Source organism: Salvia splendens, chromosome 13, assembly GCF_004379255.2.
Source record: "Salvia splendens isolate huo1 chromosome 13, SspV2, whole genome shotgun sequence".
NCBI classification, from domain to species: domain Eukaryota; kingdom Viridiplantae; phylum Streptophyta; class Magnoliopsida; order Lamiales; family Lamiaceae; genus Salvia; species Salvia splendens.
Genome location: NC_056044.1, coordinates 31083142 through 31110005, shown reverse-complemented (window position 1 = coordinate 31110005; position 26864 = coordinate 31083142). Strand labels below are relative to the sequence as shown.

Genomic DNA, 26864 nt, shown 5'->3' with positions numbered 1-26864 from the left:
ACACATCTAAAAAATATTTCCACGACTCTATTGATTGTGGATTTAATTACTGACTTATGTATGTCTTCATCTTTTGTTTAGATGTCATGTGGTACTCATTTGTGATACGTGCTATCTCCTATTTGTGAATTGGCTTCATTCTTTAATTTTGAGTCTTTCGATGTGATTCATCGTTGCTGCTTTTAGGGCATCCACAATGGGACGGATGTCCCGGCGGACTTTCCAAAAACACCTCCTGCCACATCATAAGGACATCCCACTGCACTGCCACGTCATAAGGACATCCCACTGCACAATGCCGGACATCCCCAAGGACATCTCGGCGGACATCCACAAAAAACAATAAAAAAATCGGGACGTCCGTCGTGTCAACGCAATGGCCGACGTCCCGATGGACATCCCGGAAAGCCGCGGAACTCCGGTGTCCGCAGCGGACGTCCGTATCCGTATGCATGCTGCCTAATGGCGGACGTCCCGCGCGCCGGTCCGACGTCTGCCGGAACATCCGCCATTGTGGATGCTCTTAGTGGTGCCTGGCTTCTTTTATTTTATGTGTGTGCATTACTAATATTGTTGATACGTATTTTATCTGCTGTTAGTGTTTTTGTGTGTAATAATGTCGTTACCATATAAAAGAAATATATCGTGCAAACATTTTGAATTGAGCATCACATACACCATTAACTTGAATACAAAACATCGTGGAGTATTCATGATCAAACAACAAAAAAAATAAAAATACAATTTATATATAGTCGCATGTGGTTAGGCTGCCGATAGCTCCAACTTGTGCAAGTGGAAGAGAGCATGCACCTTTTAAGGAAAGCACAAGATACATTGGTGGGTGGTACTTGCATTCTTAGAATTAATTTGAGTGAGTAATCATATCCACTAAAAATGAAAAATAATATTAATATAGAAAAATAAAATAATAATTTTACACTATATATTTTATCTTTTAAATCACGTCGACCAGGAATAGATATAGACGTAAATTGATCTTTAACTATGCCATATAGACGCAACTTGCTCTTTAAAAGTAACTAAGTATTATTTTAATCTTTTAATTTAATACTGTATATGTTTTTTTATGCTTACAATGAGAAAATATATATCAAATTTGATAGTCACTCAATCCCAAACTAATAGATCACCTTTTTCTTACTTTGATTTCAATACATCATTATATAAGCAAAATAGAAATTCACCTTATAACAAATTAATACTCCATCAATCTAATGGAGCTTATTTATTTACGTCACATGTCATATTGGCTCACTTGTTTATTTTACTTTCTTTTAAGTACTTTATTAATTAAAATGATTTTTCCTCTCTTTATAACTTTCTTGACCAATACAATATCAACAAAAAGTTATCTTTACTATTTAGATTTATTTTTAAATAGTCTACGTCCCAAATAATTCCATACATCCCAAAACCAATAGGTTAACTTTATATATAATAAACCACTATTTAAAATAGAATTTACTGCATCACAAATAACCCAATTCACTTCGTCCCAAATCACTTTTCTTATTTGGACGCCGCCATATTTCAACAAGTCACTGTCTAAATAGTATAAATTCACTACTACATTGCAAATAACACAAGATAACTCATTAGTCATTATTATAAAAATGAAAAAAAAAACTCATTAGTCATTATTTAACACCACTTGTTTTTTCTTCATCTCCTCTACTTCAATTATTACTTGAAACCAATCTTTATCTCACTTATTTTTTTGATAAATATACTATCAACTGATCAAATAATCTTCTCTTCCGATTTATTATTACTCTTTTCTTAACATCAATGTCCGAATCTTAATGAGTCCTATTTTAATTTCTTTATTCCATAAACTAGTTACTCCTACTCCCTCCGTTCATTATATAAGCATATTACTGAGTTCAGCGTAAATTTCACTAATAAATAATCATATTATAAAAGTGTTTTGAGTAAATGAAGGATAAACTATATGTGGGTGCAAGAAAGGACAAAAAAAAAAAAAGTGATACGTACTCTTTTTTGCCGATTACTGAAAAAAATGATTAGGGATGTCAATCGGGCCAGCCCACCGGGTTTCGGGCCAACCCTATTCGGGTTGCGGGTCAATCGGGTGCGGGCTAATCGGGTTGTTATTTTTTCGGGTTATAAAAGTTCAGCCCTAACCCTAAAAGCTCGGGTTTCGGGCTAGCCCATCGGGTTAATCGGGTTGCTACCGATAAAATTAACATGCGATCAATCCAATAAATAATGGTGAAAATTAGTTATATTTATAAAATGTAAAATATTTAATTATGATAAATTTGAGATATATGCGTAAACTCAAATATTAACATGATCAAATACTAATATTTGAGATTTATGCCACATAAAACATAAACATCAAGAAATTTTAAAGCATGTTTAGAAATTTAAATATATATTTTTAGTGAATTTGAAGTTTCTAATTCATTTATCTATTATTATATTAATAAAAACTTGATATATAATTTATATATTTAATATATAAAATGGAAAGTTATTTTTTTCAGTAATCTGTATTATAAAATAATCAATGAAGTGTCAAATTAGAGTCAAACAAATAGAACAATATAAATTTTTATCGGGTTTCCGGGCTAGCCCATCGGGTTTTCGGGTCTGGCCCTAACGGGTTGCGGGTTAATCGGGTGCGGGCTAATCGGGCTGTAATTTTATCGGGCTGGAAATTTTCAGCCCTAACCCTATAAATTTGGCGGGCTATTCGGGTCAGCCCACGGGTTGCGGGCTAAATTGACATCCCTAAAAATGATGATTTATTTATAATAATGGAGTCATGGAGAGAGTATTTATTTTCATCATCGTGCAATCTTTTCTAGTTATACATTTGAAGAATAAGAAATAATTAAATTCTATAATTTTCAGAAAATTACTAATACTATATAGTATACAAATGCAACTATGCAATAACGCAAATTAGGATGAGTAAGAAAATTCAAACCTACCCAAACAATAATTAAATCTTACTACCTCCGTCCATGAAAGTTTGTCTCATTTTTCCATTTCCGTCTGTCCCCAAAGTTTGTCCCATGTCAATTTTTTTACCATTTTTGGTAGTGAAGCTCATATTCCACTAACTCATTCATACTTACATTTTATTATAAAACTAATATATAAAAGTAGGACCCACAATTTACTAAAATTTTCAACTCACTTTCCATTGGACCTCATATTCCACTAATTCATTCATATTCACATTTTATTATAAAACTAATATATAAAAGTAGGACCCACAATCGACTAACTTTTTTCTCACTTTCCATTACATTTCTTAAAACCCGTGCGGGTCAAAGTGGGACAATATTTGGGGGCAGAGGTAGTATTATAGTACTTTTAAGACAGACTACTATTACACATGCAATTACACAAAAAAGGATGCATTAAGAATCCAAAAGATAATTAAATCTTACTCCACTACTATATAGCAATTACACACAAAAAAAGGATGCATTAAGAATCCAAAAGATGATTAAATCTTACTCCACTACTATATATCTCTTCTTTCCATTACTTGAATCGTATTCTATTTTGGACAATTTCAAACTATTTGTGTCATTCTTCTTTACAAAAAAAAAACAATTCTATTTTACTACTAATTCTTTTTAAAAACTAATACTCCTATATAAAAAAGAGTACATTATTTTTAGATAAGTGAGTCCGGTCACACATGAAATTACACAAAAAAGGATGCCGTAATAAATTTCAAACCTACCCAATTTCCTTCTACATTATTTGAAGTATTTAATTACACCAATCCCGACACTCCACATCTCCACCGTTGATTCAGTGCCCACAGCTGCCCTCAACGGCCATGATGGACACTCCTCAGCCGACACTCTGAAACGCCAATCCCAAACCCGCAAAAACAGATCACTTCCAACCCCAATGTCACCAAATGACGTCACAACAATGACGTCACTCCATTTTTTCCCATTTTCTCACCCCATTTTATATATATCCAAACCCTTGATATTTTGAGGGTTTTTTCCACCACTCTTCCCCTCTCCTTCCTCCAAAATTAACCTAACCCCCCTTTTTAAGCCTTCATACACAAAAATAGCACAAACCACAACACACCACAACACGCACTCTGCGTGAAATATATATAGATAGAGAGAGAAAATGGATAGCTTGAGTTTCGATAATTTTCATGCAAGGAAGAGAAATGCTATGGTGAAGCTGGTTAAAGGGAAGGAGATTGCGGTCCAGCTTCAGACCCTTCTCCGCGAACCGGTCCGAGATCGCGGACCGGTTTCCGCGGAGAAACTCGCCTTCCAAATCTACAGATCTTTTTCCGATTCTCTCTCCGAGCTCAGCTCCTGCACCTCCGACCAGATCCCCGCCGCTGACGGCGGCGCCTCCGCATCCTCCGGCGACTCCGGCAACAAGAAGAAGCGCGCGGTCAAAGACCGGCGGGGCTGCTACAAACGGAGGTGAGGATAATAAATAATTAAATATGGAGTAATTTATTTATATATTATATTTATCACAGTTTGGTAGTGTAGATAAATCATTTAACATTATAGTATAATACTTAAAAAATAACCTAAAATTTGTGTCATATATTTTGGTTTAATTCCAATTTTAGGGTTGAGATTTATCTGAGTAGAAGTTTTTTAATTATTCTTTTTTCAAATTATTTGAGCTGGATTTGCGTGAGCCATAATTAATGAACATCATAAACTCTCTTTTTTTTACTAAACTAAGCTAATCAAAGCGTTAATGTGTATAAGTAATCTACAAATTTAATTTATCTATATACATGTTTGTGTGACGTTGATTGTGAGTAATCATCAACTTGATGAGTGGCTCATTCATGAATAGCGTTAGCAACTTGATAGTAGAAAACAACAATAATAGAGGTCGGTGTATGCTTTTCTGCTTTTTTGCCACTTTCCACTAGATTTTTTTACCCTGTACTTACCAAAAAAAGTTATCCGTGATGATTGATCTGTTTGATTATCATATTCTTTTGGAAGATTAACGATTTTATATGTTGGATTCAGAAGGACCTCAGATTCATGGGAAAAGCTATCTCCATCTATGGAAGATAATTATGCTTGGAGAAAATATGGACAGAAGGCCATCTTTGGTGCCGACTATCCAAGGTAATTAATTCTTCAAATCTTAGTTTTAAATCTTAGTTAAATAACAAATATATCTTGATTTTATTATAGAATCATGTGGATGAAAGAATTAACGAATAATACTAGCTTTCATTTATGTATATATGTATATAATTGTGTGTACCATAATAGTGCAACTTGTGCACACAGCATTATGCATGCCTTCTAGCTTCTTTCCATCATCCATTGATTTATTTATTCATTTGCTGAAAAAGGAATAAACTATAATCAATACCACCAAATGAAATGAGATAACAAGTTGACAATAGGGACGGATAATTGTTCATGATTAGTTTCCATTTCTTGAACTTGACATTTCTAGTTTTTCTTCCACAATCATAAGACTTGATTGTATGTTGTTTTGTGTTGTACCAGGAGCTACTTCAGGTGCACCCACAAGAAAGAAGGCTGCAAAGCCTTAAAACAAGTGCAAAGAATCAAAGGAGATGAAGTCATGTACCAGACCACATACTTGAACCACCACACATGCAATGAGACACTAAGGGCCCCTCCACTCGTGGTGGATTCCGACCCGATTGACCCGAACCTGATCAGCTTTCAGACAAGCAACCCATCCGAACAAGACAAACATGGCCAATTTTGCAATAATTCCACCAAAAAACCCTTGGTTGTCTCATCGGTGAAACGTGAGGAGTGTGTGAGCGAGGACATGTCAAACGAGGCCAAATCTACGTTGGAGGACCCGTGGCACGACTTCACTGGGCTCGACTACGAGCCAGTGTGGGCCCCCTACCAAGATGAAGTCGAATCTGCTACTTTGCATGGGCTTGATATGGAAGTTGATCAGCTTTGCGACATACAGAATTTCAAGTATTTTGATCAGATGTATTGAGCTTTTTTATTTTCTTTCTCCCCCCAGTGTATTATTACATTGGGATGTAATAATGTTGGCCTTCCTAAATGGAAGTTGTGTGCACTAGTAATTAAATTTTGTACAGTTTTTATTGAGATTTTGATAAAGTTACTGAAATGGTTGTTTAGGTTTGCTTTACTTCAGTAGTACTTCGTGGGGAATGAATTGATCCATTTTTTAAAAGTATTATTACATGTCAATTTGATATTTGTGAATATACTTGCAACTCATTAAACAAAAATAACTATGGTACCAAACTATGGAAGTTGTTTGCACTAGTAATTAAATTTTGTACAGTTTTTATTGAGATTTTGATAAAGTTACTGAAATGGTTGTTTAGGTTTGCTTTACTTCAGTAGTAGTACTTCGTGGGGAATGAATTGATCCATTTTTTTATAGTACTATTGTCAAGTTATTACATGTCAATTTTGTTAGTATGTCTTGAATCTGTATAGTTTGCCGCTAGTCGAACGAGGTTCTATGTGTGCCTATTTATATAGGGGTAGGGCACAAAACTCTATAATATGAAAACAATGTGAATAACATCTGTTCTCCATTTCTGCCCGTGTACGTAGCCAACACAACGTTGGTGAACCACGTAAATTCTGTGTCTCTTTACGTTTCTGTTTGTCTCGATTACACAATTGTTCTATTCTGTCACAATAAATTTGACGAGTCCATTTAAGATGATTTTAAACAGCTTACACTATTCATTCATATTAATATTTGTGAATATACTTGCAACTCATTAGACAAAAAATAACTATGGTACCAACTAGTTATTGCACAACTTTGTCGTCTTAGCGCTACTCGCCACTAATCTAGCAACATGCCATCAATATTACAGATGGATAGCACTAACTACTAATTGAACAATTTCTTCTCTAGTTAATGAATGGAATTTGTAACATGATTAACGAAGTGACATAAGCTAAAAGGCGACAACTAATTCAGTGAGACCCATTGTTGTACCCCAAAGTACAACACCCTTGATAAACCGTTATCTACATTCTAGAATGCCCTTAAAAAACCGTTATCTAGTACTCCATCCGTTACATAATAATAGAATCATTTTATTATTTTGGTACGTTCCATAGTAATATAATCATTTATCTTTTTAGTAAAAATCAACACATTTTTCCACACATACTTTACTCTCTCCATCTCTCTATCTTTTTCATTTTCCACTTTATTCTCCAGTTACTTAACACAATTTTTCTTAATCTCCGTGCCGAAAAGAAACACCCCCATTATTATGGAACGGAAGGAATACTTTAATGACTTTTATCAATTCCACGTTAACTTTAGTCAAGAAAATAGAAATATAATTGCCATAAGATTCTATTTGAAGATGCACCATGATTTATATGCTAGTTTACTATATTCTCAAATGCAAAATATTTTCAAAATCGCATCGATGTCTAATTTTGGTTGTGTTTTGAAAATGGGATCATAAAAAAAGTGAAGAAGTACATTTACAGGAGGAAGAAGAAGACGTGGCATGTATTTAGGGTTGTAATTTGTAAAACATAAGGGCATCAGCAGTGGTGCGGATGTCCCGGCGGACATCCCCGCAGACATCCCAAAAACACCTTCTGCCACGTCATACAGACTTCCCACTGCGGATGCCACGTCATACGGACATCCCACTGCACAGTGGCGGACATCCCCAAGGACATCCCGACGGACTTCCCACATTAATAAAAAATCACAAATTCACAAATTAAACAATTTACGGAATTAAAAATTCGAAACGAATACAAAATAAAATTTTCATTAATTAAAAAAAAGAAAAGTACATTACACCAAAATAAAAAAAATACATTTCAACAATTAAAAATTACATCAATGACGACCCCTCCGCTGCCATACTTCTTCAATTATATCGTTCTGGAGTCGAACATGAGCTTGTTTTTGGCGCATGTTGGCAAATGCACGAACTCGATCGACATCGTCATGGGGTATCCTCATGCGTACATTGCCAGTGGCCACTACCACTACCACTACCAGCCATTACGGATATATAAAAGAAATTTAGAGAGAGAGAAACTTGTTAAAACAAGTGGTGCGAATGAAATGAAGTTCAACGAGCCGTATATATAGATTTTTAAACAAAAAAAAATTAAAATTAAAAAACGGGACGTCCGCACGGACGTCCGTCGTGTCTCCGCAATGGCGGACGTCCGCGGAACGCCGCGGAACTATGGTGTCCGCAGCGGACGTCCGTATCCGTCGCGACCTTGCACAATGGCGGACGTTAGCCGGGACGGGCGCCATTGCTGATGCTCTAATAATAAAAGGGCTTCTTATCAGTTGGGCTTTGACCCTGAGATGGTTTAATAAATCCATAATTGAGTCAACTATAAGTGAATAAATTGGGCTTACTTAGCCTAAATGAGCCCAATGAATTGCTTAATAATGCACTGTAAAAGGGAATCACCAAAACGCGATATACTAGCAAAGGGGAATCACCAAAACGCGACTATTATATATCCATCCCATGACTGCAAATTGTATTCACCAAACAATAGAATCTATACTAATCTAAAGTGACAGTTTGGTGAAAAGACAATATTACCCTTTTTGGCGGGAAAATGTTAACCTATTTTATTTACCCTTTTCGTCATTCTTAAAAAAGTCTGACGGCATAGAGCAGTGTGCAATTTTTTGCTTGTGACAGAGAGAGACCGAGAGAGGGAAACTTAGAGGGAGGGACAAATATTATTTGGCAAAAATAATATTATTTGACAAAAAAAAATTGGTATAATGAAATATAATAGTAGCTTCTCAAAAAAGATTAAATATTTATATAAATACACCACCATTAATTGTTGAATCAATATTTATGTAGACTGATTTCTGATTTTTTTATTTTGATTGCAGCAGAGCAAAGCTCTTGGAATCCGGCGACAGCTCCGACGATGGATGACGAGCGCGGCAAGACGACGGTTGGCCGAGAGAAAGTGAGGGATCAGGTGCGAGAGAGATAGGGACGAAAGGTGAGAAGATGAAAAAGAAGAGGAAGTAGAGAGAGATGTACTGCACCGGTGGCGGCTACAAACCCACCAAATCCTCCGCAAAACCTTCAATTTCCTCCGTCAAGTCCCTCCTTCGCAGCCTCCCTATCATGGCATCTCTATCCGCCACTTCAAAGATCCGATCTTTACCGGTAGCAAGGCGGCATATCCGTGAAACGAAAGGCAGGGCTGACGGTGGGGCGACGGGCGTGGGCGAGTAAAGAAGGAGGCAGAGCTGCAACGCGGGTGAGGAAGGTGCGGTGCTCTGGCCGGGAGCTGATTTCCGCTGCCTATTAGGAAGGAATGAGGGAGGGAGAGAGAGACTTGAGAGAGATGGAGGCGTCGTATGTTAGCTTTAGGGTTTGAGGAATATTAATTCAATGTATATTGTTTGGACTTTAGTTTAATGTTTAATGGGCTTTTAGTGTGTTGTGTTTTGGAGTATAATTTAGATTTCAAATAATGGTATAAAATTATGCACTCAATTTATCGTATTGTACATCTTTTTTAGTTAAATAGAATTTTATTTTGAGTGTTGTCTCTATTATTATATTTTAAGCTAAGTTTTAATTTGGATCTCGAATATATTGGATTTTATATAATATATATTTTTAAATTAAATTTTCTTTCATTAATTAACTAAATTTATAGTATATGGTTAGAATTTAGTTGACTTTGGTTAGCTCATATTTCTATTTTTTAGACTTCACAAAATTTTGAACTGTGTAAATTGAACTTAAATTTAGATAAATCAAATAATAATTTAAAACACCAATAAATAATGATAAAGTGAAATTAAACTAATGTCATTATTAAATAAGAACAATATTGCATCACATTAAAATTTTTATTAATACGAACACATATTATGTGTTATTTTCTTGGTATTATTAGATAGTACATTTGGTATTACTTTAACTCAAGAGGGAAAATAAAATTTTCAAGTCTTTTTTACTAAGTAATTAAATTCATAGTATATAATGAAAATTGAGTTGACTTTGATTTACAATTACTCATATTTCTCTTTTAGAATCCATAAAGTTCTACTTCCTCCATTCCATAGTAGTAGAATCATTTTTCATTTTGAAACACATTTTCTCACTCTTACTTTTCTTTCTCTCACTTTTTTCACACGTCTTTTTCTCAATCTCCATGTTGGAAAAAAATGTCTCCACTACTATGGAGCCGAAGGAGTAGTAATTAAGAATATAAAAGTATCGATGATAATAATATTTCATATTTCGAACTATTGTGAATTTTTTTTAATTAAGAATATAAAATTATATCGATGATAATAAAACTTAACGAATTGAAATTGAACACATCGTGTAAATATTTTTGAATAAATCAGTGTTTAGTCATGGACAAGCTGTATGTTGTTATATCTAGAGTCATGAGTCGTGAAGGTTTGAAGATTTTAGTTTGTGGAGATAAATTAAAATTTCTTTCATTAATTAACTAAATTTATAGTATATAGTCAGAATTTAGTTGACTTTGGTTAACTCATATTTCTATTTTTAGACTTCACAAATTGAACTGTGTAAATTGAACTTAAATTTAGATAAATCAAATAATAATTTAAAACACCAATAAATAATGATAAAGTGAAATTAAACTAATGTCATTATTAAATAAGAACAATATTGCATCACATTAAAATTTTTATTAATACGAACACATATTATGTGTTATTTTCTTGATATTATTAGATAGTACATTTGGTATTACTTTAACTCAAGAGGGAAAATAAAATTTTCGAATCTTTTTTACTAAGTAATTAAATTCATAGAACTTTGATTTACAATTACTCATATTTCTCTTTTAGATCCATAAAGTTCTACTTACTCCATTCCATAGTAGTAGAATCATTTTTCATTTTGAAACACATTTTCTCACTCTTACTTTTCTTTTTTCTCTTTCACTTTTTTCACACGTCTTTTTCTCAATCTCCATGTTGGAAAAAAATGTCTCCACTACTATGGATCCGAAGGAGTAGTAATTAAGAATATAAAAGTATCGATGATAATAATATTTCATATTTCGAACTATTGTGATTTTTTTTAAATTAAGAATATAAAATTCTATCGATGATAATAAAACTTAACGAATTGAAATTGAACACATCATGTAAATATTTTTGAATAAATCAGTGTTTAGTCATGGACAAACTGTATGTTGTTATATCTAGAGTCATGAGTCGTGAAGGTTTGAAGATTTTAGTTTGTGGAGATGAAATTATAGTAGAAGTGATTCTACTGTTAATGTTGTTTACAAATAAGTTTTTCAAAATTTATAAACTACCGGTCTGCTATTGTTTTTATAAGTTTTTTTGTTTGCACTTATGAATGCATATGTTTTGTTGATCGAACGAAATTAAGATCTATTTATCTGTTCAAATTATTTGTTTTTTTATCTTTTAGATTTAGTGATACATTTTTCTTTATTTGTATATATTATTCTACTTCATCCACACATCTCCTATTTTGTTCTTATTTCTTTTATTTAATATTACTACACTCATACTATTAGATATTAAAAAGACAATATTACCCTTTTTGGCGGGAAAATGTAAACCTATTTTATTTACCCTTTTTGTCATTCTTAGAAAAGTCTGACGACATAGAGCAGTGTGCAATTTTTTGCTTGTGACAGAGAGAGACCGAGAGAGGGAAACTTAGAGGGAGGGACAAATATTATTTGGCAAAAATAATATTATTTGACAAAAAAAATTGGTATAATGAAATATAGTAGTAGCTTCTCAAAAAAGATTAAATATTTATATAAATACACCACCATTAATTGCTGAATCAATATTTATGTAGACTGATTTCTGATTTTTTTATTTTGATTGCAGCAGAGCAAAGCTCTTGGAATCCGGCGATAGCTCCGACGATGGATGACGAGCGCGGCAAGACGACAGTGGGTTTATAATATTTATTGTTGTTTATAATATTTTGATTGTTTATAATATTTTGATTGTTTATAATGTTATGAATACTTTTTATAATAGTTTATATTTTTATCTGTAAATATATTTTTATATTATTTACTCTATATTCTTTATTTTAATATATATTTATCTGTTAATATATTTTTATTATTTGAAAATCTTTTGTACCGTGCATAGCACGGGTGATAACACTAGTGGTTTTAATAGGACACCATGTTTGGATACATTCTCACTCTCTCATCTTCAACAAAAGAACTGCTTCCGCGGCGGCGCTCAGAATGCTATCTTCATCTTCTTCCACCACTTCAATTATCCCAAATCCTTCTCTCGCCATGACTAAATCCAATGCAGAATTACCCTCCAAATCTACAAATTTTCCTCATTTTCCTGATTCTGCTCAACCCCCTTTCCCCTCACCTACTATCCATCGCTCTCAAAGCTTCGCTACTAGAAGCTTCTCAATTGGCGCGACTGCCCCAGACGCTGCAGAAAGCTTGGAGTGTCCATTGGTGGTGGTTTCGTTCTACAAGTTTGCTGATTTCCCGGACCATGCTGATTTACGGAAGCCGCTGAAAGAGCTCTGTGAGCGGCTGGTAGAATCTCCCTCTCTCTCTTGTTAGGGCGTTTTGCTTTTTATAGACTACTGATACGCGGGATTTGTGTTTTTTTTAATGTGATTCATGTGCTCTTTTGAACTTTAATTGCTAAAATACTGAGTTCTAAAATGTGTTGAATCGAATGTTCGTTTGTGAAACCCTTGCTGCGGATAATTGGGGGAGGATAGTTGGAGAAGATACTAACTATATGTGTGCCCAATTTTGAGGATAATGGATAATTCATGCTATATGTACAAGTTATTCCATGTGTTTGATTGTTATATTGATATGTCGAGGTTCAAAATAAGTCTCTTGTTGCTAGCTATTAGTTAGTTTGCGTTGTAAGTTATTTTTTTCCTTGAGTTTGTGTGATCTCACTGCCTACCATTTTACAACATAAAATGCTGTCAAGTGGTTTTTGATGAAGAAGCTGATTGTGCAATGAGCTATCTAGGCATAGTGACTTCGATAAAAATGTTAGATCGTTCATGTCCTTTATGCATGCTTTAGCACCCCACTCGACACAGGCACACAAGGTTTTTACCCATGGCATATTTGGAGTTACCTGTATAATGGAAATATCCTTTTATATGAGTCATGCCTCACTAAGCTGATGCCCTCAGCGTGTGTCAGGGGGCATAATACTTGCACCAGAAGGGATCAACGGAAGTATATGCGGAACCTGTGATTCTGTAGAAGAAGTGCTTAATTTCATCCAGGCTGATGAACGGTTAAAGGGGCTGAGGTGCATTGAGTCCCCTGTGAGTCCCGAGGAAGAAGCTATTCACCACGGACATATGGAGAGTTCTCCTCTCGCTGCCGGGGAAGATGCTCCCTTCCGATGGGATCATGTGAGGGTCAAGCTGAAAAAAGAGGTGACCAAATATTTGCTTGTTAATTGTTATTCAAAAAAACTTTTACTAGAAGCTAGCTACAACTTTTTGCTCATTGTTTGCAGATAGTGACGCTAGGAATGCCTTCTGTATCACCAACTGAGAGAGTTGGTACCTATGTGAGCCCCGTGGAGTGGAATAACTTGATCAGCGATCCAGATACGGTAATATCTTTATTGCATGTTTAGTAGTATGGTTAACTTGGTTGCGATGATTTTCCTTGCCAGAGTATATAATTGTGACATCATACCAAGTATTATCATTTATCACCAATTGTCTGTAGTTTGGAGTCGTGCCCCTGGTCCAAACATGTTCATACTTCTTCCAACCTAATTGTTAAGATGTAAACGACCAAACGTTGGCCTTTGTGGAGCAGTAGAGATCACCCAAAAAGATTGTCCAGTTATCAGTTGTGGTCTTAATTCACCCTCGAGTATTATCTATTGAATGTAATAATAGTTGGTAAATTATTCTTCGTTGTAAGTTGTTGCAGATGAAGTTGGTTCCTAGCATTTTGTAGTTTCGACTCCGCCATAGTAATACATATTTCTGCTCTTTTATGCATCAATCTCTCACAACTCGATCTTTTCTTTTGCATAAATTTGCACTATCCAGGTGGTGATAGATGTACGCAATGATTATGAAACCAGAATAGGGAAGTTCAAGCGGGCAGTTGATCCCTGTACAACTGCATTCAGAGAGTTCCCTACGTGGGTGGATGACAGTTTCAAACTTAACGAACCAGATGATGCCGTAGGCCAAGCTGATTCAGAACAGACCATAGATGAGCAAACGGAGAAGAAGATGCCCCGGGTGGCTATGTACTGTACTGGTGGGATCCGGTGTGAGAAAGCCTCGAGCTTCCTCCTGAGCCGAGGATTCAAAGAGGTTAGATATCGATATTCTTGAAATACGATGATATAGCAGGTTACTAGGTCTTTCTTACTCGAGCTGAAATGCTCCAGGTCTATCATCTACGAGGTGGAATCTTGAAATACCTCGAGGAAGTCCCCAAGGACAAGAGCCTGTGGGAAGGGGAATGTTTCGTGTTTGATAAACGAGTGTCTGTTGAGCACGGGCTGGTGCAGGGGACGTACAAACTCTGCTACGGATGCAAGAAACCGGTGAGTGATGCGGACATGGAAGCTCCGGAATGGGAGTACGGAGTCTGCTGCCCGTATTGCCACTCTTCTAAGTCGGAAGAGGAGAAGGAGAGGGGGAGGGCAAGGCAGAGGCAGTTCGAGAGGTTTGGCATCATTGGGGGCCCACACAAAGGCCGGAAACCGATCAAAACGGCTCAAACTCCTGAGAGTAAGAGCAACCAAATGTCGAGCTCAATATGAGACCTTCCATCAAACTGTGTAGGAAATTTTTGCGGTAAATGGATTCATTGGTTTTATACTTTTATTTCCTTTGTAAGATGATTGTGATCGAAATCTTTTTCTCATTTGCCATAAATGCAACCAAAAGTTCCATTCCATTTAATGATTGAAAATATTGATGAATTTATAGTACTAAAAAGTTTCACCCATGATTCAATTGAGTATCAATTTAAATACGAAACACGATTTTTTAAAATTACGACTTTTTGAATTGTTTTAGATTTTGCGATTAATCTAAAATTAATACTCCATGTAATTGTCGATTGTAAATTTAGAACCAATTAATGTATATTTATCAAAATAACAGTAATGTAGAATTAATTATTTTTAGTATTATCATATTTTTGGGGAAATGGTTGAGCGACGACCTAGTTAAGTTTATTCCATTGAATATAAACTCCATTTTCTATTGCCGCTTTTGCGCTTCAACATTCCATCTCAATTTGATAATTCAATCGATCTAGGGTTTTCTCATTCTTCGATTATGGCGCCACCAGCTGCAGGATCGGGTCTATCCAAGTTTGTCCGTCCCCGCCTCCACCCCACCGATGTACAGGCCGCCGCTCTTTGGGGCGTCACCGCCGGGACCGCCGCTATCTACCTTGTTCAGGTACCGATATTTCAATATCCCTGTTTTTTTTTTGTGATTTACGATATGCGACTGGTGGATTTCTTGTTTGATCCTGTAATCGCGTGTTTTATTATGGAGAAGGTGTAATCGCGTGTTAGAATATAGTCATTTGTGTTATTTTTCATTTGAATTAGATCTCGATCCTCATGCTTTGCATCTGCCCATATCCGTGGATGCAGAAAATATGAGTAGCTTTAATTTGTCTCTGATGCTATGAGTTTAAAATTTTTACGACTTCTTAGCCATTGTTCATTTTAGATGCAAAAATGAAATGTGAGCACGGACATATGAAAATAATAAGAAAGGCATATGCAAATAGACTGATCTTTTTTGTAAAATATAGAGCATGAAATATGTTAAGATTTTTTTGGGTAGTTATCATCTTCTGGCTTTCAATATGTAGTAAGAGCATCTCCAGTGGGCGGATGTCCCACTCGGACATCCACTAGGACATCCCGAAAACACCTCCCGCCACGTCACTAGGACTTCCCATCTCACTGCCACGTCACTAGGACATCCCCTTCACAATCCGCCCTTCCCACTAGGACTTCCCGCAATAAAAAAAATCACAAATAAAACAATTTACGTTTACGGAAATAAAATTTCAACACGAATACGAACGAGAAAAATTAACAACTTCATTTAAAACAAACATACATGATTTGAAAAAAAAATTACATAGTAATAAAACAAAAAATTAACAACTTCATTCTCGCTATCACTGTCACTAGACATTTTAGATATACTTGAAATTAGAGATGTAGAGAGAGAAACTTGTTAACACAAGTGGTGCGAATGAAATAAAATTCAACGAGCCGTATATATAGAGTTTAAAAAAAATTAAAAAAAATTTAAAAATCGGATGTCCGACCCGGACGTCCGACCCACGCCACAATGGCGGACGTCCGCCCACCTGTCGTGCCGAAGTCCGAGGACACCCGACGTCCTCACGGGACGTCCGTATCCGACCTCCCCTGCCATAATGGTGGACGTCCCGGTCGCCCGTCGCGCCCGTCCGACCGGACGTCCGCCATTGGAGATGCTCTAAGCTGAACAAGCTTCCCTATTTTAATCTACCATTTCGTTTTATCCTAATATCTGTTCTACCGTTCCCTGTACATAAGAAGTAGGAGTATATCCGTTCTCCTGTTGAGGTCCAGGAATAAGTCCATACAAGATGGTTGGATGTATTTGTATTGATAAAAGTAGTGCTTAATTCATTACCTGGTCTGTACATTTCAATGAGTCCGATGATGTTATCTAAAGTGTAATATGAAAACCAAAATGCAAAATGACCAGTGATGAAAGAGTATGCTAGTTGTGGTATACTCCCACACAGATATATCTTACTGGTCATGACATGTGGCTGTTTCTTTAGTTTGTTACTTGTCAGTGTCACTTGGTTCTTTTGTTTTGGTTAACCCTTGGCTGCATGTAGTGGCGGGGTTTGAAATTGAACTTAGTCTTTAAAGTGTATCTCAAGTCTGCCTTGTAAGCTCTGGGTTGAGATCACTGGCATCTTTAGTTGTAGGGTAAATCATTTGTGATTCATAAAGTTCGAATGATAGAAGAAAAATATCATGTCCAGCTCTTATAGACGATTATTTTACAAGTTACCAGGTCACTTGTCGCAACTAGTATTCTACACGCTCATTGATTAGTAATTCCCTTTGCAGTTTTACTTCTATGTAAAAACAGCCATCTGCAGCATGATGTGTTAGTAAACTACCTTAACACGATAGTGTTTATTTATTTACACTTTTGTCACTGTTGTCTCAACTATTGCCAATAGTTAGCCTCTTAGGAGAAATCATAGTTACTTTTGGCCCTTCCGTTGCATTATCTGATAAGTTTCTTGACAATCTGCTACTACAAGCACATAACATGATCATGGTGATATATTGTCATGTTTCTGGCCAGAATTGGACTAAAGTGTAAATGCCTGAATGATGAATCTCATGAGACCAATTTGATTGAAAAACTTCTATTTGGACTGGAAATATTGTGATCAAATTTGTGTTGCTACATGTCCTACATAACCAAGTAGTTACTATCTTGTTTTGGAAATCTGTTGTGCCGATAGTTGCCAGTCCGGCATGTACAAGATGTGAAGATTTACATCTATGTTTTTTTAATTGAATAAATACTACGATTTCTTTGACATACTCATTTGTAAGTTCTGGTCAATGTGATCTTATTTTCCTTGGTTTTTGGGATTTGAGCAGCCTTTTGACTGGATTAGGAAGACATTTTTTGAGAAACCTGAGCCTGAAGAGAAGTGAAGAGCAGCGTTTGATCGCTCATCCAACCTTTTTGTAATGATTTTCTGATGCAACTCTGAGCAGAGATTATGAAATAATAATAATGATTTTATGTAATCATGCTTTTCCCAGTAAAAGCTACACTGTACTTGTTTTTTTGGATTAATTTGCACAAGCCTCTCTCCTCTCTCTCTTGCTAGAGGAAGAGAGAGAGAGAGAGAGAGGAGAGGAGAAGAGAAGAGAGAGAGAGAGAGAGAGCGATGAGAGAGAGAGAGAGAGAGAGAGAGAGAGAGAAGGAGAGAGAGAGGTAGAGAGAGAAGAGAGAGAGAGTAGCGAGAGGAGAGAGAGGAGAGGACGAGAGAGAGAGGGAGAGAGAGAGAGAGAGAGAGAGAGAGAGAGAGAGAGAGAGAGAAGAGAGAGAGAAGGAGAGAGAGAGAGGAGAGAGAGAGAGTGAGAGAGAGAGAGAGAGAGAGAGAGAGAGAGAGAGAGAAGAGGAGAGAGAGATAGAGGAGACGAGAGAGAGAGAGAGAGATAGAAGAGAGGCAGAGAGAGAGAGGAGAGAAGAGCAGAGAGAGAGCGAGAGAGAGATAGGAGAGAGAGCGAAGAGAACGTAGAGAGAGAGAGAGAGAGGAAGTCTCTCTCCCCTCCCCTCCCCTCCACTCCCCTCCCCTCCCCTCCCCTCCCCTCTCCCCTCTCTCCCTCTCTCTCTCACACTGAATACTTTGGTATACTGAGGATTTCATCATATTGTTGAGTTATTTTAGCAATATTAGCATTTAGGTGCTATATCACTGCCGCAACTACTAAAATCTCAAATTCTAGGTGATACATCACGGCCACTACTAAAATATGAAATTCTATTATTTTTTCCCAAACAATTTAATTTCCACATCAACTATACATACGCTCCAACTGTAAGCTAACTTTCATTAGTTTTATGTAAATATTAGCATCTTCTCATTTAGCTCTATTAACCACTATCTAAAAAGAAAATTCAATCAAAGACTTGTGAAAGAGAGACGCGGTACCTCAAGTTAGAAGAGACCTCATCGGTTGTAATTAAAGCTAATTATTGAGAAATTAATAGTGACTTAAGATTAGAAGAACTTAAAAAATGTGTACATCCAAGGAAAGGAAAGGTCAATAAATATTTGGAGTACTTTTTTGTTTTTTTAGTTGTACATTTGTCCCGAGACCATAATGACTTGAACCACCGATTGGAGAAAAATCTCTACCAATTAAGTTGAATTTTTTTCATCCAATAAAAAGATTAAAGGCAAATGTAATAAATATGCTTAGAATATGAAAAGAGGTTACTAAGAACTAGTAGTAAGATTCGATATAGGCCCATTATTGAAGGAAGAAATAAGACATAGTAGCTCGGCCAAAGCCCAGATCCTTTTTCTGTTATCATCAACGGCTTCATCATTATTCAACGCATCTTCGCCGCTCTGACATTGTGAAGAGGCTGCTCCATCAATTTACGTAGGTACCGCCTTCTAAACTCTGCTATCGACGCCATCTCCAGCGAGGGCTAGCTGCCAATTTCTATTAAGGTGCTCTTCCTGCTTCCGTTAGTCGTTGTAAATCTCTTTTGCCTAGGAAAATAGGTGCCGTTTTTTTGCTATCCTATTTGTTTCGAAAACAACGAAAGTTGGAATGGAAACGGACTCTAGTGATTTGCAGGAACGGATTCTTATCTCTCGTTATAATTAACTTCTTCACGGAACTCGAATTTTAAAATTGAAATATTGCCATAGTTGTCTTACCCTAGGCTTTTTCGTGTGTGGATTTTATATAAAATCATTTTTTTTGTTTGTAGAAACGATTGCCTAATTTTTAAATTTGATTTTATAGAAAAACAATTGATATGGTTTCTGTTTGACATCTGATAGATAGGAACAATGGAGAAGGAGCTGACTGAGCTTTTCGAGTCGGTGAAGAGAGCTGCGGATGGGGCTGAGAACTCGCCTGCTGAGGAGGATCGATGCGTTGATGCATTAAAGCAACTCAAGAAGTTCCCTGTTAATTATCAAGTCCTTGTATCCACACAGGTATTTTAACTATTTTTATGTAGTTGGTAATGTAGTTTTCCATGCTGTGATTATCATGTCAATGCAAAGGTATATATGAATTATTGTGCCACATGCGTTTCTGTGTTTGTTTTTGTTTTATTACATGGAATCCTGTGTTGTTAATAACCCCGAAACAAAATTAACACAGAATCAAAACCCCAAATGCGAGTTACTCGCCTGCATATGTGCTAGTAATTTCTTTGTGCACTTCTTTCTTGATGCATTTGGTACATTGGTGTGAATTGCTCTCAGTTTTACTTGCACGCATCTACAGCAGATTATAGTGAGGTAGGCGATTCTGAGTTGTCTGGTTCCAACCTATTGATTGAGCAGTATTACTCCTTTAGCAACTGATTAGATGTTAGAGCTTCATAGGATCTTGCTGTTTATTTGGTATTGATATTAGTTTGATTCACTTACATTATTTAACTTATTTTAGGTGGGTAAACGTCTTCGCCAACTGACTAAACATAGAAGAGCTAGGATCAAAGCGCTGGCTTCTGATGTGGTTGATATTTGGAAAGGCATAATTGTCAAAGAAACAATGAAAAACAAGAAGAATGACAATAGTGAAAATGGTGATTCCGCAAAAACCGAGTCTCGTTCAGAAACTGACGAGGCTAAGAATTTCCAGAGGACAAACTCAATGAAATCTGAAAACTCTCCAGCGCCTAAGAAATTGATGGTGGACAATTATGATAAGTCCACAAAGTCGGGAAGTTCCTCCAGCGCCAAAATTGAGAAAGCCGAAGTCCAGAAATCCAGTACTTCAGTGCAAAAACCACCGCCAAAACTGTCTTCTCCTGTATCCTGCAAAGACCCAGTGAGGGACAAAGTCCGGGAAATTCTGGCAGAAGCATTGTGCAAAGTATATAGTGAGGCTGACGCGGATTTGAAACAAAGCATTGATCAACACGACCCAAACCGAGTTGCTGTTCAAGTGGAGACCGCCATGTTTGAGAAGTGGGGCAAATCCAACGGCCAGCACAAGTTCAAGTACAGGTCGGTGATGTTCAACATCAAGGATCAAAACAACCCGGATTTCCGGAGGAAAGTCCTGACTGGGGAGTTCTCGCCACCAGAGATTCTAGAACTGATCCCCGAGCAAATGGCTAGCAACTCAAGGCAGATGGAGAACGAAGTGATAAAGCAGAAGGCGTTGTTCAACAGTGAACGAGCAGCTGCACCGAAAGCTAGCACGAACGAGTTCAGATGCGGCCGGTGCAAGAAGAAGGAATGCACTTACTATCAGATGCAGACGAGGAGTGCGGATGAGCCCATGACTACGTTTGTCACCTGTGTAAACTGCAACAACCACTGGAAGTTCTGCTGATTTGATCTTTAATTGTTTTACTTCTTAGGTTTTTGTTATTTTAGAACAGAGCTCATTTGTTTGTAGGAGACGGTGTTTTTATCAGGACCATAATTTTGGTAGCATAATGTTTACATTTGTACTATAATTTAGTCAGGATTCTGAACTTCTCTTCTTTGTGTAATGCAGTATTATTATTAAGTGCAGATCATGTAGTATCGAGTTTTATTATTTACTAATGATAAATTATGAGGAAATTTGGTCAATATTTTGTCAATCTCATTTCTCAACTGTCTTATAGTTTGAATTTGTGCAGAAATTTTTTCAAAGTTCGGTCAATTTTGATCAATCTTGAAATTTTTTGAAAAATCACTATTTGATATTTTTCTAAATTGTTTTATAATCCATAATTTTGGTAAAATTAAGTGTAATGTGGTTTATGAAAATATTATGTGATAGAATGTTTGACATGAAAATATATGTAGACAGGACATTCGGCTACGAAAAATTTATAACTAAGACCTAGTAAGAATAGATATAGGCCCATTATTGAAAGAAGAAATTAAACGTGGCCCAAGCCCAATATTGCGGTCGGTCGCTCCACTTTAAAACTAAAATCCTTTTTCTGTTATCATCAACAGCTTCATCATCATTCAACGCATCTTCGCCGCTCTGACATTGTCAAGAGGCTGCTCCATCAATTTACGTAGGTGCCGCCTTCAAAACTCTGCTATCGACGCCATCTCCAGCGAGGGCTAGCTGCCAATTTGTATTCAGGCGCTCTTCCCGCTTCCGTTACTCGTTGTAAATCTCTTTTGCCTAGGAAATTAGGTGCCGTTTTTCGTTATCTTATTTGTTTCGAAAAAAACGAAAATTGGAATGGAAACGGACTCTAGTGATTTGCAGGAACGGATTCTTATCTCTCGTTATTAACTTCTTCACGGAATTCGAAAATTTTAAATTGATATATTGACATTGTTACCTAACCCTAGAATGCTTTTTGATGTGTGAATTTTATGTAAAATAATTTATTTTTTTGTTTTGTAGTTTGATTGTCTAATTATTTTATTTGATTTTATAGAAGAACAATTTGATATGGTTGCTGTTTGACATCTGATAGATAGGGATAATGGAGAAGGAGCTGACTGAGCTTTTCGAGTCTGTGAAGAGAGCTGCGGATGGGGCTGAGAACTCTCCCGCGGAGGTGGATCGATGCGTTGATGCATTAAAGCAACTCAAGAAGTTCCCTGTTAATTATCAAGTCCTTGTATCAACACAGGTATTTTAACTATTTTTATGTATTTGGTAATGTTGTTTTTCATGTTGCGATTATCATGTCAATGCAAAACTATATATGTGAATCGTACTGCATGCGTTTCTATGTGGGTTTTTGTTTTATCACCTGGAATCCTGTGCTGTTAATCTAGTCCCATTCATATTGCTTTGAAACTCAAATCCTCCCAAAGATTTGATTTTGATTGCAATTTGTATTACATGCAATGTGTAAAAATTTGAGGGTAACATTAGATGGTCCGAATGTGGTTAGTTTCCTTTATTATTAGTCTTCAAACATGGACAGCACTCAAATATGTTATCCCCTGGTGGCCCTGGATTCATATTGTGAATATTTTGAGAATATATCAATTTGACTTTAGAATGTGGCGTTCTAATCACATGTGAGATGAATCTAGACATCATCGTGATTGTTATACTATCGTAGCTGATATTTCTCTGATGGCAATATCTTTCCAATTCACTACCTAATCTGACAAGATACGTTCAATTAGTTAAAACATAAAGGTGACCTACTTATGTTATCTTTTGGCCCAAGTTTTATGATGGAAGGATAAATTTAATGACTATTTCCATTTCCTTCTGGCAAAATTCAGTAATAAGAAAAGACTTAGCTAGTGTGACCTGATTTATTCCATTATGATTCAATAATTGTAAAATATTAGAGGGTGCAGATACATTTATTGCTTTGATTGCCTTCATACCTAGACTTCCTTACTCAACCCATACATGGTACCTATGTCCTCTAGTGTACCATTGTGATTTTAGATGTAAGTTTTTTTCCGTGAATACATACAGAGTATGTCTTGGTGGTGTTTTGATTTTTTTAAAATTGCATAATGTAACTTTAGAAAGCATCTACGGAAAAAAAAAAACTTTAGAAAGCATCACACAGAACCTTCCTTCCAAATATCCTATAGGCTACAACTAATCAACCATCCAAATCAAGTTTCAATAGGCATGTTTCCTTGCAATATAGTCATATATATCTAAAAAGTTGATTTAACTATTGTCCGTGGGTGGAATCATAATCATCCTATGCAAAACTATCTGGTGGGCACGTGACTATTTTAGAGTTTCGCCATTAAATAGAGGATTTTACGCATGGGTTGAAACATGTAAAAATCATAACTAGGTGTAAGTTGATTAGTTGAGTCACCAGAGAGGTATAGGATAGTGTGTGTTTGGGCGGGGGGCAGAGAGTAGAGCGTGGGATTGAGTGAGAGAGGCAGCGTAGAGTGCTAGATTGGGAGAGAGTAGTGTGTATTAAGTAAGTGTACATCCTCATTCATTCTTGATTTTTTTAGTTCCTCAGGGCTCTATAGAAACCACCACTTTAAATGAAACCCATGAAGTTTCGAGCATCAGTGACCCCAAAACAGAATTAACACAGAATCGAAACCCTATACTATTTTCTCTGTGCACTCTTTTCTTGATGCATTTGGTACATGGTGTGATTTTGAATTGCTCTCAGTTTTACTCGCACACATCTACAGCAGATTATGGTGAGGTTGGTGATTCTGAGTTGTCTGATTTCAACCTATTGATTGAGCAGTATTACTCCTTTAGCAACTGATTAGATGTTAGAGCTTCATTGGATCTTGTTGTTTATTTGGTAATAGGTATTGATATCTAGTTTGATTCCCTTACATTATTTAACTTATTTCAGGTGGGTAAACGTCTCCGCCAACTGACTAAACATAGAAGTGGCAAGATCAAAGCGCTGGCTTCTGATGTGGTTGAGATTTGGAAAGCCATAGTTGTCAAAGAAACAATGAAAAACAAGAAGAATGGCAATAGTGAAAATGGTGATTCGACGAAAACCGAGTCTCGTCCAGAAGCTGATGAGGCGAAGAATTTCCAAAGGACAAACTCAATGAAATCTGAAAACTCTCCAGCGCCTAAGAAATTGGTGGTGGACAATTATGATAAGTCCACAAAGTCAGGAAGTTCCTCCAGCACCAAAATTGAGAAAGCCGAAGTCCAGAAATTCAGTACTTCAATGCAAAAACCACCGCCAAAACTGTCTTCTCCTGTATCCTGCAAAGACCCAGTGAGGGACAAAGTCCGGGAAATTCTGGCAGAAGCATTGTGCAAAGTATATAGTGAGGCTGACGCAGATTTGAAACAAAGCATTGATCAACACGACCCAAACCGAGTTGCTGTTCAAGTGGAGACCGCCATGTTTGAGAAATGGGGCAAGTCCAATGGCCAGCACAAGTTCAAGTACAGGTCGGTGATGTTCAACATCAAGGATCAAAACAACCCAGATTTCCGGAGGAAAGTCCTGACCGAGGAGTTCTCACCCCCAGAGATTCTGGAACTGACACCCGAGCAAATGGCTAGTGACGCAAGGCAGATGGAGAACGAAGTGATTAAGCAGAAGGCGATGTTCAACACCGAACGAGCAGCTGCACCGAAAGCTAGCACGAACGAGTTCAGATGCGGCCGGTGCAAGAAGAAGGAATGCACTTACTATCAGATGCAGACGAGGAGTGCGGATGAGCCCATGACTACGTTTGTCACCTGTGTAAACTGCAACAACCACTGGAAGTTCTGCTGATTTGATCTTTAATTGTTTTATATCTGAGGTTTTTGTTATTTTAGAACCGAGCTCATTTGTTGTAGGAGACGGCGTTATTATTAGGACCTTAATTTTGGTAGCATAATGTTTGTATTTGCATAATTAATCAGGATTCTGAATTTCTCTTCTTTGTGTAATGCAGTATTGTTATTCAGTGCAGATCATGTAATATGGAGTTATATTACTTACGAAGGATAAATTATCAGGAAATTTGGTCAATTTTTTTTCAATCTCAAATTTTAAAAATGATGGACGTTGATATTTTACTCAATTATCTCTATTAATCTTGAACTTGTGTAGTAGAAAAATTTTCAGGATTAATAGATGTTTCACTAGTGTTTCAAATGAGTACAAAAATTTCAATTCCTGTGTATCTTGGAGCCACATCCATATGGTTAACGGCGAATCCAACTCTTCCAAGTACCAAGAAACCAAGAGCATGACGAACTCACAACCCCATTAGCGTTCCGTTCCAAATAAGGGAAGAAAAATCAACGCCCACGATGCCACCTTGAATCCCACTGTGTTTAAAAGCTTTTTAGTTTTAGTCACATAATTCTCCTGGTAATCAAGTGATACGCCATAATCCCACCAATATTTGAGAACAGAAATATGTTTAGATAAGTAATCATCTTATTTCTTGAAGACTACTGTTGAGGCCTAACTGGAAGCCAATTCATGAGTACATAAAGAGCATACTGTAAATTATTTGTGACTATTGCCCAGATTGGCAAGCTGAAGATTATCCTCTTCCATGGAATTTTTGCAGGGCATAATTTTGGAGTGAAGAGGATGAGAAATAAGAAAAAAAAGTAACGGGTTTGAAACACTAGTGAAACATTTTGCATGTATGGTGCAATTACCCCACATTTTTCATTGATCATATTATCTAAACACTGAAGTTCAAGATGAGACAGAAACAGAGAGCATCATTCCTTCAACACAAAAGAAGAAGACGAAACAAAGAGGTGGTGAACTCAAACAGAGGTGGTGTCAAGTGTTTGTGACTGTTGTTTGAGCGCCTGGAACACTCTAGAACTCCTGTCAAAAATGAGGGCTCTCCGGTTGTAATCAGTCGGCTCTCTCCCCTCATCGTCTCCCATTATCGCCTCTCTCTCTAGACACTCCATCAATTCCACTATCCCTCCAATCCCTCCGCACTTCCCGTTCAATTTCCTCAACTCCTCCTCCATATCCGACACCTCTTCATTCCCCAGCACCAGTCTCTGCTCCGCCGCAGGAACTGAATCTGCCTTCGCGCATTTCATCACTTGCAAATTACTCCTCTGATTGATTCGAACCGTGAGTGGCAAGACGTTAGGGAGAAATGCCCCAATTTTGGGCGAGAAGGCGGAAAAGTGATGATATGTTGCTCTAGGGTGAGAAACTGCAGCTTCCATGGCTGTTGCTTTGCGAAAATTGAAGATGTGAAGTTATGGAATTGACCTAGATTGAAGATTTGGGGAAGGATTTAGTGAGAAATGGGAACCCTAGTCATGGCTATTTATAGCTTTGGGATTGGGAAGGTGGCGTGGCGGCGGGGCACGCGCCACTATGTGTAGCTGACACGTTGCTTCCATATTTAAAAGGGATGATTTTGATATTTTAATATTGAAAGTTTGAAGATTTTGATGCGTGACGCATTGGGTGATTATTTACTTTTCGTACCTTTTGTTTGGACTTTGGTGTAATATTAGACCCTCTCCAATGGCGGTGAGCGGGCCGGCTAGCCGATTTCCGGCGCTCACCGGTCCGCTCGTCGAACCATTGGAACCGGCGAGCGCTATTTCGGCGAAAAAATCGGGTAGTGCTGGCCGATCCGCGAGCGCTT

General features: G+C 36.9%; 4 protein-coding genes and 1 long non-coding RNA gene across 6 annotated transcripts; all 5 read left to right on the top strand.

The window, feature by feature from the left end:
• The first annotated feature begins 4034 nt into the window (after nucleotides 1-4034).
• Nucleotides 4035-6177, top strand: LOC121762730 (WRKY DNA-binding transcription factor 70-like). Its single transcript, XM_042158706.1, has 3 exons — nucleotides 4035-4472; nucleotides 5046-5147; nucleotides 5541-6177. The coding sequence occupies exons 1-3, from the start codon at nucleotides 4162-4164 to the stop codon at nucleotides 6016-6018; spliced, it is 891 nt and encodes a 296-aa protein (XP_042014640.1). The 5' UTR covers nucleotides 4035-4161; the 3' UTR covers nucleotides 6019-6177.
• A 2186-nt stretch (nucleotides 6178-8363) lies between these two features.
• LOC121761394 lies at nucleotides 8364-9480 on the top strand. The gene is made up of 2 exons (XR_006041976.1): nucleotides 8364-8800; nucleotides 8923-9480. It is a non-coding gene; the product is annotated as an uncharacterized LOC121761394 (long non-coding RNA).
• A 2728-nt stretch (nucleotides 9481-12208) lies between these two features.
• LOC121760270 (rhodanese-like domain-containing protein 7) lies at nucleotides 12209-17946 on the top strand. Its single transcript, XM_042155918.1, has 6 exons — nucleotides 12209-12599; nucleotides 13226-13477; nucleotides 13561-13659; nucleotides 14111-14383; nucleotides 14461-15487; nucleotides 17734-17946. Exons 1-5 carry the CDS (start codon nucleotides 12285-12287, stop codon nucleotides 14836-14838), a joined length of 1317 nt encoding a protein of 438 aa, XP_042011852.1. The 5' UTR covers nucleotides 12209-12284; the 3' UTR covers nucleotides 14839-15487; nucleotides 17734-17946.
• Nucleotides 17947-19140: 1194 nt separating this feature from the next.
• LOC121761901 (transcription elongation factor TFIIS-like) lies at nucleotides 19141-21362 on the top strand. The gene is made up of 3 exons (XM_042157606.1): nucleotides 19141-19325; nucleotides 19665-19823; nucleotides 20284-21362. The coding sequence occupies exons 2-3, from the start codon at nucleotides 19674-19676 to the stop codon at nucleotides 21175-21177; spliced, it is 1044 nt and encodes a 347-aa protein (XP_042013540.1). The 5' UTR covers nucleotides 19141-19325; nucleotides 19665-19673; the 3' UTR covers nucleotides 21178-21362.
• Nucleotides 21363-21786: 424 nt separating this feature from the next.
• Nucleotides 21787-25192, top strand: LOC121761900 (transcription elongation factor TFIIS-like). Of its 2 annotated transcripts, none has more exons than XM_042157604.1 (3): nucleotides 21787-21960; nucleotides 22277-22435; nucleotides 24119-25192. In XM_042157604.1, exons 2-3 carry the CDS (start codon nucleotides 22286-22288, stop codon nucleotides 25010-25012), a joined length of 1044 nt encoding a protein of 347 aa, XP_042013538.1. In that variant the 5' UTR covers nucleotides 21787-21960; nucleotides 22277-22285; the 3' UTR covers nucleotides 25013-25192. The 2 variants fall into 2 exon arrangements, with proteins under 2 accessions (XP_042013538.1, XP_042013537.1); XM_042157603.1 differs by having other exon boundaries at nucleotides 21787-21987.
• The last annotated feature ends 1672 nt before the right edge of the window (nucleotides 25193-26864 follow it).